Here is a 13,236-nt window from a genome sequence, read left to right on the forward strand (position 1 = left end):
CTTTTATTGCTATCATATATATTTGTAAAATTCATAAGAACAAAAAAACATACCTTTTTTATGTTTTAAGTGAAAAAGAAAATTTTGATCATGTTTAATAAAAATAAACCAAAAACAAATACTGAAACTTCTAAAAGGAAAATAGTCATATCATAATTGGAAAAACAAAACTTATAAAGAAAATTTATATTTATTGAACAATGTTGATGGATTTTTATGTACAAAATAAACTTTCTTCAAATAACATGCATTGAGTTTTGTTTTCATTGAGGTAAAACTTCATCACCAACTTCCTGCTACAGCTGAGCAGTTCAACGACTTATTATAACAACGAAAGGAATGGAGGCGAAACAATAATGGATGATCACAATAGAGTCAATCTCACTTTTCTCTCCTTTTTATTTTTATGAACAAATTTCTAACTTTCTTCTTCATCTGCTGCCCATTTTTCTTGCTTTTCTGCTCCACTTCATTAATATCCCCCATTTGAAAATGTTGCCCTTGTTGTTTTCTTTTATATATATTGTTTTCCTAATAAAAGTTTCATAACACTTCTTAATCACTTTAACGAAAAAAGAACTTGTTAATTTTTTTCAGCGAATTTACCTCGTTCATTTTCTTTTTATCTTCTCCTCTCAATCAGCTCCCTCTTCCTCAACCACACATTCATCACCAGTTTCAATTTTAACAACCTCAGCATATTCCACCTCACCTCTCTCGCAAGTCCTTTCTTCCTTAACTCCTTTCACAACTCCAACAGTTCCATGAGCAGCGTAAATTTGGCACACAGAAACTAGCAAACATCGGAAGGCGAACACTTTCCTTGACGTGAAGATCATCCGGTTCCGCGTGATTGAAGAGGTGACCGAAGGAAAAAGAAGAAGATGAGGAAGAGGAAGAAACAATAGCAGCAGAAATATCATGAGATAATGCAATATATCAAGAAGAGAGGAGAATGTAGTTAACAGAAGGGTTCAAGCAAGCACTGGACGAGACCGAATCAATAGCCCATTCAGAAAATGACTCAGAAACAGAAGAAGAAGTTGAAGAAGAAGATGAATGAGAAGACGAATGATAATTGGCTGCTATTGTGGCTGAGGAGTTGGTGTGTGTGATAGAACAAGCAGATACAGCTGTGCTCGCATCTGACAAAACATCCAATTCTTTGGAAGAGATTGAGTGATGTTTCTTGGAAGAAAAAGTTAAATTCTCTGATTTTTGGCAAATTTATTTTTCTTATTCTTGTTATTCTTCTTCTTCTTCTTTTCTTCTTCTTTCTTCTTCTTTTTTCACTTTTTTCACTTTTTTCTCTTTCTTCTCTATCTTCTCTTTCTTCTCTTTCTTCTCTTTCTTCTTTTTCTTTTTCTTCTTTCATTTCAATTAGTTTCTTCGTTTTCTGCTAAAAAAGAGAATGTCTATTGAAATGAGTGTGTTTTCAATGAGGATTGATGAGAAAGTTGTTTGATGATTGACGGCTGTGTGATCTATGAATAATCAGCCTTTGAATATGAAGAAGAAGATGGAGGAGAAGAAGAATGAAGAGAAGAAGAATGAAGAGAAGAAGAGAGAGAGAAAGAAGGAGAAGGAGAGGAAGAGTGAGAGGAAGAATGAGTTTGTGAAAGAGAACGGGGAAATGAATGGAAAGAAGGAGAAGGAGGAAAAGAAGAGGAAAAGGAGAGGAAGAAGACATGTTCGATAAAAAGGCAGTGCTTGGGCTGGATATGTCGAAGGACTTCTGTGTGAGTGAAGAAGAGTCTGTGGCAGGAGATGAAGGAGTGAGTGGCTTTGGAGGAGTGCCAACAAGAACAGAAGGGGCAGACAATTGTGTGTGTGGCAAGGGAGAAAAAGGAGGAGAAGCAAATGTTGAGGAGGCTGTGATGTTTTGAGTGTGCAGCTGGGCAGATGAGAGTGTGCTGCCGAACGAGTAAAATGTTTGCTGCTGTTCATCATCATTTTCATCACCTCCTCCTCCTCCTTCTCTTCCCCTTCCCCTTCCCCTTCCCCTTCCTTTCTGTTGCTGCCTGCACCAGCCTTGTGTCGAAAGTGTCAATTTGCGATGTTCAAAACTCGTCTTTCTTCTTCTTCTTCGTCTTCGCCTTTGGCTCTTCCTGCTGTCTCCCTTTCCTCTGCTCGGAACTCAATTTGCCACTGTTCTCCGCTCTCATTGCCTCTTTCATTTGATAGCGCACTCCTCGCTCTTCGCTTCTTGGCGGTGTCATAAAGTGAGTGGATTATTGCGATGTGCTGGCAGCCCCTTCCCCTTCCTACCCCCATTTCTCTTCTCATTTCCGTTCACCTCATTCACTGGAGCTTGTGTACTGAAGAAGAACGAGCTCCTTTAGCAGAGTAAGATGAACCGCTGTTGAATAGGAAATCCGTTCAAATGCACAACCTGAAATCCAATAGAACACATCGACAGTGATGATGATGAAGAGTATAAAGAAAAAGGAGGAGGATAGGAAGAAGAAGAAGAAGAAGAAGAAGAAGAAGAAGAAGAAGCAATATTTGACTGAAGAAGATTCTGTGTGTTTTTGGCTATGCTGTTCATATCATGTGTGCTAGTCGCTGAATAAGCATGTGAATCGTGAGGAAGCGAATTTTGTGTTCGTAAACCGAAAAATGAGGAAGATGATCGATTGAATGAAGGAGGATTATCGGAAGAAGACGAAGACGAAGACGAAGTTCAAGTGAAAAAATGTGAATATTTGTGGTGATAGAGAAATGCGCAACCACTCAAATAACATTTCTGAAATAAATGATGAGAACACTTTGCGTGATGTCGTTGATTGGCCAAAACATCTCGCTTGATGTCTAAACTTCAGATTGGTCAGAAAAACTCAACCACAAAATCTATTGCAACAGATTTTTGTGAATCAATAATGTTGGTTTTCCACAAATCATTTGTCTTCTTTCTGTGACTTCACCTCCTTTCACCTCAAAAATAGAAAATGATAATATCACTCAATTCCATTTTCCTTTCCATTCCCCTCTTCCATTCAACCCCCAAAATCATCAGAAAATATCAATCCCCTCCTTTTCTTCATCTTTCCCTGTCTCTTCCAAAATATCTTCTCCTTTCATAAAAATTACCCCCTTTTCATATGAATATTTCTCATTTTCCTTCTTCTTTCCCGCTTTTATCCTCTTTTCTTTCTTTTCAAATTCCATTTCTCCAATCAACAATAAGCCCTCTTTCATCATCTCCAACCACTTCTCTACATATTTTCTACATTTTCCTCTACAAATTTCCACCTGCTCTTCTCCACCTTTTTGTCTCAGAATTTCTTTCATTCAAAAACCCCTCTTGAAAGATTAACATTTCATAAAATACTCAACATCCACCCCCTGCCACAAATAATCCTCTTCCATCACTCGTATGCCCCATATCCCTCATGTGCAAGGTGTTGATGAGATAAACCTCAAATACTGTTTTGTATTGTTGAGAATATTATTAAAGGAGATTATCATGACAAAAACAAAAAAAAACACCTCTGGACAGCCACCACAATGTGGTTGGATTGAGAAGACCCTCCAGTGAGATATATGAAATATTTTGTGGGTATGCATTCCGTGCTGCAATTTGACCATTCTGAGGCTGAAATGAAGAGATTGATTTATTTTTGAAATGATGATGGCTGTGGAAATGAGTGTGTTTGGAGAAAAACAGTCGAAGAGCAGTTTGGTCTTTATTTATTTTTCTATATATGAATATTTATCTGTTGACTGTTTTTGTGTTGTTTTCAGTGCAGAAGGTGGAAATGAATGAAAATGAATGAAAGCGGAATATCTCGTTGTGCAGGGTGAGTATGGAGTTCGGACAGCGAATTAGTGAGGAAAGTGCACAGGATGAAGGGATTTGGATGTGAATTGGAGATGATATTTTTGGAATAAGAAGTTTTTTGATGATGAGTGTGGAAATGAGTAAAATACATAAATTTTACATTATTCAGAAGAGAAAGATAACGAAACAGTTGAAAGAGAAGCGAATGTGGGTGAATCAACTATGAAAATTATTTATTGTCAAAAATTGATTGATTTTTTCTATTATTTGTTGATTTTAACCAATCAATTCTTTTTTCATCAATAACATTTTTCTGCAAATTTTTCAAAAGATATTTATTGAATAATTTATCTAAATTGTTGCATTCATATTTTATTTGCGGTTAATTAATTGTTTAATTCTGTTTATTAGAGTTTTGTAACTTTTTGGATATGTTTAATGAATTTTTTTCAAATTTTGAAGCAAAAACAATTAGAAACAAATTAAAATTAATTAATAAATAACAACAACTATATACAAAGCAATATTTTTGAATGATCATCACTTTCATTTATCTTTTTTAACCAACCCTTAATGAAATAAATTTTTGATCAAACGTCGGAATTTTTTATGATATCAAAAAAAATCACCCACATTACAAATCAAAAATAACTCAACATATATGCATATGTATGTGCAATTTATCTTATTTGTTTCTGCGCAAGCACTTTGAAAGCACACATCGCAGCAATACTGGGAAATACAGCGTGAATACAAATTATTATACAAATTGAAATAAGTGATAATAATTTTCGTATGAATTCACAAATAATTGCAGAATATATGAAGAAAATGGAGGATGAATTCTCACAAAAAAAAAAAAAAAATGTTTCCAATATTTTGAAAAGAAATAATATTCAAAAAATTAACAGAAGTGATCTGATTAACGCAATTTTCAAAAAACAGAAAACTATTCAAAAAAATTGCATAAACTAAAATCACTTGAATACACTGTTTTGGAGTTACAAGAAAGAAAGTTAGAAAATCACATGTTTCATTCAAGAAATCTCCTTGATGTACTTTTTTTCATTGCGTCAGATTTCAAGATTGGATGTTTGATCATCAGGCCATGAAGCCATATCAGCAAAGAAAAACATATCATGCAATTATTCGAAGCCTCTTCTTCAAAACATCAAAAACCGTGACTTCGTCCAACTTTCTCTCCAAAAATATCAATCCTCCTTATCAACTTTCACTGTTCTTTCTCTTCTTATTATTTTCTCCATTTTGGTGAAATCTTTTTGTCTTTAGAATCTTTCTCATTTTCAAATGCTTGCTTGACTTTCTACCTTATTCTGAATCTTTCAATCCCACAAAAGCAATGTTTTTATCCTTTCATATTTTCTCTCCCGTTCTCTTATATTTTGACACTCACATCCTGTCTTTGCTCCTCGTCTTTCATTTTTGAGGAAACATCATCTGCAAGTGAAATGAGTTCGCTTCCATCTTCTGTTGAACCATGCCCATCATTCTCGCTTGAGCTTTCCTCAATCCTGATTGCATCAGTCATCGTGATCATCGTAGCACCTGCTGGAAACTTCTCGAAAAACTCACGTTTCAGATGAGTCAGCATTGGTCTGCTTTCTTCATCATTCAGCATGCATTTCTTCACAATCTCCTTCAAAGAACTTCCTGTGATTATGCTCATATCTGGCCTCTCATCATTCGCAATCTTCTGCCCCGCCACCTCTCCCTCATAATCGCCAAACGGGATCTGCAGCGTCAAGCACTCCCACAGCATCATCCCAATCGAGAATACCACTGACTCCTTGGTTGCTCCCATCTTCTTGTTCATCAACAGCTCTGGTGCTTTCCATCTCAAAAACTCTTTTCTGGTGTTTTCATCATCCTCAAACGCAGATGATGGAGGTGGAGAATCGGTGAATCTTTCGCTCATCAATGAAATATTGGACGAAGAAGAAACAATTGTCAATGATGAGATCGAGGATGAATCTGAACTATCATCAGAAGAACAGTCTGAGTGCATCGCAATGCAGATCACCATATGTTCGGAGAATAGCACAATGTGAGGACTCAGATTGGCCAGTGAAGAAAGAGGGTTTTCCATCTCGTCAAATGAATGAAGAGCTCCGTTTGCCACCCAGAACAAGATTTGGGCAGCCGTCTGCTCCCTCTCTTTCAATGAGCCAATCGCCATCTCTTTCTTCTCGTTCCTCCCATGCAGCAGCATGAACAAAGAATCCCTCAAATCCACAATCAGCTTCTCGTGTGGTGATGAACATGCCATTGCATCCACCAGATTCGACATGGAAGAGGTGGTGGGACACAGACTCTCCCCTCGAACAAATGTTGAATCTGAGTCTGTTGTTGAAGTGGATGAAATAGAAGGAGATGGCGATCTCTTTCTTGTTTCCTCTTCTTCTTCTTTCTCATCAGCCTTCTCCAGCATCCATTCAGGAATCTTGTCTGAATCTTTTCCCAATATATATTCAGTTGAACCACTCTCAGATAGAAGATACTCTTCAGATTCTGAATGCACCATCTCCTTTCCATTTATCCTTTTCTTTATCCTCTCTTCATTCTTTTTCTCTGCCTCTCTTTCTGCTCTCCTCCACTGCTCTTCCGGTGACATCTCCATTGTCACCATCTCAATCAGTTTCGGATCCTTCTTCACTGTATCGTTCACAATCTCTTCCAATTCCTCTGTCCTTTCCTTTGCCTTTTTCCATCGAACAACAAATAAAATAAATCCAATGAGGACAATCAAGAACAACACAGCCAATATAACAACAATTAGAGGCCATATCGATTTTCCTTCTTTTCCTCCTTCAACATTTCTTTCATCTCCTTTTGGCTCAACCTCGCTTCTGTTCTTCAGAATGAATGAATTTGTTGATGAAGGATTCTCTGCATCTCCAAACAAAATATGAACGCTCACTTCGATTTCATTTCCACAACTGCTGATGAGATCTTTTGCAACACTTCCTTCAACTTCTTTTTCTGACAAGAATCTATTTTCATCAAAATCATATTTTTCAATCTCTTTCTCTTCTCCTTTCCTCTTCACAATTGAGAAGGTCAGATTGCATGGAACAAGAAGCAATCCTTTAAATGTCAGCTTCATTCTATTTGCCTCTTCTTTTGCTTCAACACTTTCCAGAACAGGAATGAAAAATGATGAATCCCTTTCTGAAACAATCCCTTCAAAACTGCACCCATCATTCAACATCCAAAGAGAAGTGTTTGGCAAAACTCCATCTCCTCCTTTCAAACTCCTCACATTCAATGTTCCTGAATCTGAACAGATGATATTTCTTCTCAGCGATGGATATCCTTCAAAAGTTGGATTATTGTTCTCAAATCTTCCATCATTAACAATCATTTCACCTCCGCTCATTGTAATTCCTCCTTCCGCTGAATTTGATAATGTTGTATCTTTCATCATCACAGAACTCCTTACAATATTCACAAGAGATCCATCCCATCTGCACATCTCTTCTCCCTCATTGAATGTCTGTTCATTTCTTTTATTTGAACTTCCATCAAATATGCAATTATCTATTTCCACATCCACGCAATCCTCCACTTTCATCAATTTTCCTTTTGTAGTCTGTGAATTGATTCCACCCATTGTGCAATTTGTCAACTGCACTGCCTTTTTCATTGCCAAGCAAGATATCAATGATTCTTCATTTCCTTCAACTGTGATATTCTCTGTATTGAAATCCTTGATTGTTAATTGACCACATTCATTTATTTCTATCAGAGAAGTTTCTATTGTCGAATTGCAAATCGTTAATGAATCAATCACTGATGGAAGTGGTGATGAAAGATATAATGCAGATTTATGAAGAATGAGATTATTCACTTTGCATTCCATAAGTTGTAATTCTCCTTTTGCCATGTTGAAAATGTGAAATGGAATGTTTGCAAATACAACATTTTCTCCTTCAGTCAATTGTTTTGTTGTGAAAGAGCAATTCATTATTTCAAGAATCTCTCCTTCTGGTGATATCAGTGATTCATGTGAAGAAATGAAATTTGAATCAAACACAAAATTCACCCTCACCAATGAGACTGTCCCTGTTGTTGTCACCAATACACTTCTTGTTTTTCCAATATTTGACTTCACTTCAACTTCACAATTTTCTCTGTTCCTTGAACTCAGGCTCATTTCCTCCAGATTTATCTCTTCACCAATCACGCTCTCTGCAACAACAATCATTACACTCATAAAATCTGAAGTCAGATGCATCAGCCCATAATCAATTGAATAACATGGAAGTGTGTTTGTTCCACATTGCCTCTCATCCGACCCACTCACACTGCTCACAATGATTGTGTCACTCTGATGGATCGTCACAAAATCAATCAGATCTGTGTCTTCTTTGTGTTTACAACTATCAATTCCATAAATCGCATTAATTCGTGAATAATGTCCCTCTCGAAGATCAAACTGAAATTGCCTTTCATTGATCTGTGACGTGATATTGAAACATTCGATGAAAACATCATTTCCAACTTTTGCTGTGTTTGCGCTGAATTTCATTCCCACAAATGTGAAATTAAGAAACCTTGTTTCCTTTGTTGCTAGATGCACTCCTCCTCCTCTTCCTGTGCTATTGTTGCAGCTGCAATGACTGATTGTTGACTCAATAATCTTCATCGATCCTGAAGCACCCAATGTGAAGAATATTGCTCCTCCTTTTTCACTTTCTTCCGCTTTGCCTTCTGTGATGTTGCTCTCATTCACAGCCAAACAAATCTTTTTCTCACTCTTTGATTCCAAAATGCTTGCTCCATTGTCAGTTCTCTTCACTCCTGAAAATGATGATTTCTCGATCTCAAGATTTACAACATCTTCACTTCCTTCATTTATCTTCAATCCTGCTTCAGATTTCTTGATTGATAAAATGCATCCTCCACTTTCATTCAATGATTTCACATGAACATTCACCAAATGGCAAACAATTCCAGAATCGTGAATGGTAAATATACTGTTTCCAACATTGCATGATTCCATCGACAAATCATTCACTTCCACAGTTCCTCCAATCGCATCCACAAATACGCAATCAAATCCATTGTTCACTCTTGCTGCTGAATGGAATGAGCATCCAGTTATTTCCAACTCACCAGCTTTGTTTGAAATAACAGCATTGAATGAGTTATCGAATCCCGATGCAAGTTGAAGTTTGATGTTTGTCAATTCAAGATGAATATTATTTTCCATGAAATATTCCAGTTGACTTCCAACTGCCTTTTCAAAATTCAATATCGCTTTCACATTCTCTTCTCCCATCTTTACACTTTTTTTGATCTGATAATTGGACACATTGAATGAATCTTGAAAAACAGTTGATCCTTCAATCTGAATTGTTTTCTTTCCAATCTCCTTTTCCATGTTTTTCATCCCTTTCCACATCGTGAAGCAAGGCTCTTCTTCACTTCCACATCGTGCAACATCAAATCCACTCGATGAGATAAATATTTCAAATGAGCTGTATGGAATCAGAAACATGAACAAATCTTTTTCTTGGTAATTGTTATCACTTCCAACAAATAGAGTCATATCATCCTTCATTGAAGAATAATCGAACTTGAATGAATCATTTGTGACTGTTTTGTTCAGATCAGCTACTGAAATGAACATATTCTTTCCGATTGCTGCCTTGTTGTTTTCAAATGTTACGCCAGCTTCAAAAATAAATGGATTTTCATTCAAACAATTTTGGCAATCCAAATACAAGAATCCTCCTTTTCCATTGTTCTTTAAAAGCGAACAAGATGATGCATTTGTCGATTTGATATCCAGTTTTTCATTCCCTTGCAATGTCACTTTTGCAACACCTCCTTCTTCTCTTTCGATATTTTCAATATTCGAAAAGTTGCTGCTTTCAAACAAAACGGAAGAAGATATCATCAATGGAGATTCACCAAATGAGGAGTCATCCAAACTGCATCCTTCCATTGTGCAATTCAACAGTTTCACTCTGAATTCGTCTTCGCTCTCTCCTTCATTCATATTTCCTGATGAAGGAGAAATCGAAAACAGCGCAACTGATGATTTCACATCTGAAATTGTGACAAACTCCAGCTCAACCATCTTTCCTGTTGATTTGATCAAGGAAAATCCAATTGTGTTCTGCTTCCCTCCAATCACGCTGATAGCACAGTTCTTCATGTGCAACTCTCCATTTTGAGTGGTTGATTCGATCACCGATGTGATTGTTCTGTTAAAACTTGATGGAACAATAATCCCAATAAATTCCATTTCTGTCACCAATGTTGATTTCAGAATACATTCTTCAGAACCACTCGCTTCCCTTTGGCATTCGATTTCCACAATTGTCTCGGATTTTGCTTTCACATTCATTCCTCCAACATCCAAGCATCCTGTTACAGATGAATTTGAACACACAATAATCTCCTGTTTAATATTCAGCGTTCTCTTCAAACGCCCCATCCCATAATTCACATTCAAACATGGAGCCTTTTCCAGCCCACAATACACTTCCTCCACTCCAGATGTTCCATCCACATACACCGAATCAGAAGTATATCCGTCCAGAAATATAAACAGGTTCACATCCCAATCCCTAAACATTTGAGTTCTGTCATGCCCAATAACTGAGTTGTCTTTTTCAGTGATGCTTCTCATGAAGGCGAACAAGGGTTCCCTTACAGAAGCGACAAGGGATTCGCACACAAAATACACATCTCTTCCGACACAGGCCTTGTTGGCTGAAAACACCACATTCATCATGGAAAAGGAGGATTCTGACACTTCTGAATCATCCTTGTACTCGATCATGAGAGCACCGCCTTTTCCTCCAGAACTCGTCTCCTCGCTCACACAACAGCTGGAGAAATTTGTGTCACTTACTGAAAACGAGTTGGCAGAGGCAGATGAGGCAAATGAAATGCACCCGCCATTGGTGGCAGTCTGTTGGCTGAACTGTTCTGAGTTGATGTTGGTGATGGTGCAGTTGGCGAGGGAGAGGGAGAGGGCAGGGGAGGTGGCAGAGGAGAGGACACAGCTGGTGGGGGAGGCAGTGGAGGTGATGTGAATGATGTTGGAGGAGTTGAGGGTGAGGGGAGCTGTGAGGGAGGTGAGGTGGAAGATGCTTTGGCTGTTAAGGGCGAGACTGGTGATTGCTGTGTGGTTGAGGGCGAGGGAGCCAGCAGTGAGGAAGAAGAGGGGCGTGGTGATTGATGATGAAGATGAGGTTGTTCCAGTGATGGTGGTTGTGTTGAGATTGAGGGAAGGGGAGTTACCGGAGAGGTGGAAGAGGATGGGTGCGATTTGATTTGATGAGTTGTGGGAGATGGCGAGGGCAGAGACTGTGAGTGAACCCTGAGTCTGTTGGAAGAGGGCAGACGAGGCAGATGGATCTGGCGAAGAAGATGTTGATAATGATAATGAGGATGAAAATGATAATGTTGATTGTGATGACTGTGAATGTGAGTTTGATGGCTGGGGAATGCCACTGGAGGCAATGATGGTGGAATCTGTTCCATTTCCTGTGATTTTGATGCAAGAAGCGATGAAGGTGAGTGTTTGATTGGGGACAAATGTTGAGGCGAGGAGAGTGATAGAAGCTTCTTTGAACAAGCAAAACCCACAGATTGCATACTCAATCGTTGCACATGGAGAATGCTGAGGTGTGCCACAGCCATCAACATCAATACCGCTTTTGGAAACGATTCTGCTCTGGGAGATGAATGGGAGCCAGCTGTTGTACTCAGAGTTTGTTGCAGTTTCATTATTCCACACTCTATATTCCAGGGTTGTTGATCCACAGTTCTCGAATGGGGATTGAGTGATATTACTTCCACTGAAGAACACATCGTTTCCTCTTCCATTCGTAGCAGTGTTTCCATCGAAGAAGCAGAATTTGATGAATTTTATTTCATTCATCCAAGAGTAAGTTCCATCAAAGTATATTCCGGCACCGCCCCATGAGGTTGATGAAGTTAATTTGTTATTGATGAACTGACACTCAACAACAAAAAATTGACTTAGTTTATTTTGTGGAGGCCAATGAAATGTGAGAGAACCAGCTGCATCACCACCAGTATTTGCAATGCACTTGCATTTTGCAAACAAGAATTGGCCATTTGAGGGAAAATCACCTGTACAAAAATACCAACCAGTTCCACACCAATTTGTTATTTTACAACTTTCCGCTCCGTTTTCTGAAATGCGATAAATTGAATTTGATCGAGGAGAATCAATGCAAGCTGCTCCTCCATGCAACGCCGAACAGATTGTGAAATTGGATTTTGTGATATCAATTTTTAACAAATATCCACAATATAACGCTCCACCATGATCGCTTGTTGAACAATTGTTGAATGAACAAGAAGTGATTTCGAGATTTGTATTTTCGCATTTAACATAAAGTGCTCCGCCCCAATCACTTCCACTGTTTGAATTATTCCATTCGCACCATTCAAAGCGATGACTGTTTGCATCGAACGAGTCCAATCTTCCAGGTTTCGCTCTTTGAGTTTCAGTTCCAACATGCACCACGGGGCCATTTGATAAAGAGCGTGTTTGGTGAAGAAAAGAGGAGTTGAAGGCAGAGAGAGAAGTTGTTGGGCTGTTGAGGTCGGGGAGGATGGCACCATCGATGGGGTTGTGAGTGTGTTGGAAGATGGTTGAGTGAATAGAGAGAGAGGAATGAAGAGAGAAGGAAGGGGTTGTGTTTGTGCTTGTGGTTGTGGTGTTTGTGTTTGTGGTGTTTGTGTTTGTGGTGTTTGTGTTTGTGGTGTTTGTGTTTGTGGTGGTGGTGAATGAGTTGTGTGTGTGTGTGGGTTTGGCAGGAATGGTGTATGTGGATTGTGGCGCAGTGGTGATGTTTGTGAAGAGTGTGCCCGAGAGATGGAGATCGAGGTGGATTTGAAGATGACGATAGAGAAGGGAAGAAGAAGAGGATGATGAAGGAGAAAAAAGGAAGGAATTGTGGAGGGAGATGAAAGAGGAGAAAAAAGAATGAGAGATTGAGAAGGATGCGAGGATTGGTAAGTTGGCATTTTGGAGTAGATTTTGAGGAAGTGAGAAGAGAGGGAAGGAGAGGATGGCTGGTTGAGGGATGGTGAAGGAGAAGTTGGTGAGAGAGAGGGAGCTGTGAGAAGTGAGGAAAAGTGAGTGGCTGGCATCTGTGTGAATTCGACAGAAAGAGGAGAAAATGGTGCATGATGAGTGATTTTGTGCAGCGAGGAACGCACAGCCACTGAGAGGTTCCATGGCGAGATCGCTCACACACAACGAGGCGTTGATGATATTCGCACTTGTTCGAGCACAACTGACACGATCGCCTGATGAAAATATGACTTTTGCTGCACCTATGCCATTTTTATTGTAGTATTTGTTGCTGCTGTTTTTAACGCTGATCGTGCTTTCTGGCATCTCCCAATTCATTTCTTGTTGATGTTGATTTTCTGCAATG

The 13,236-nt window shown here is 38.6% G+C and overlaps 2 protein-coding genes across 2 annotated transcripts; one reads left to right on the plus strand and one right to left on the minus strand.

Annotated features, from left to right (window-relative positions):
* Window positions 1-1,637: 1,637 nt before the first annotated feature.
* Window positions 1,638-1,886, plus strand: MONOS_11407 (uncharacterized protein; the record flags this gene model as incomplete). The annotated part of the gene is made up of 1 exon (XM_067863935.1): window positions 1,638-1,886. The coding sequence occupies one exon, from the start codon at window positions 1,638-1,640 to the stop codon at window positions 1,884-1,886; it is 249 nt and encodes an 82-aa protein (XP_067734361.1).
* A 2,664-nt stretch (window positions 1,887-4,550) lies between these two features.
* MONOS_11408 (uncharacterized protein) lies at window positions 4,551-11,702 on the minus strand (the record flags this gene model as incomplete). The annotated part of the gene is made up of 1 exon (XM_067863936.1): window positions 4,551-11,702. One exon carries the CDS (start codon window positions 11,700-11,702, stop codon window positions 5,178-5,180), a length of 6,525 nt encoding a protein of 2,174 aa, XP_067734362.1. The 3' UTR covers window positions 4,551-5,177.
* Window positions 11,703-13,236: the final 1,534 nt, after the last annotated feature.

This window comes from Monocercomonoides exilis, assembly GCF_001643675.1.
Source record: "Monocercomonoides exilis strain PA203 chromosome Unknown scaffold5-2102611, whole genome shotgun sequence".
NCBI lineage: Eukaryota > Preaxostyla > Oxymonadida > Polymastigidae > Monocercomonoides > Monocercomonoides exilis.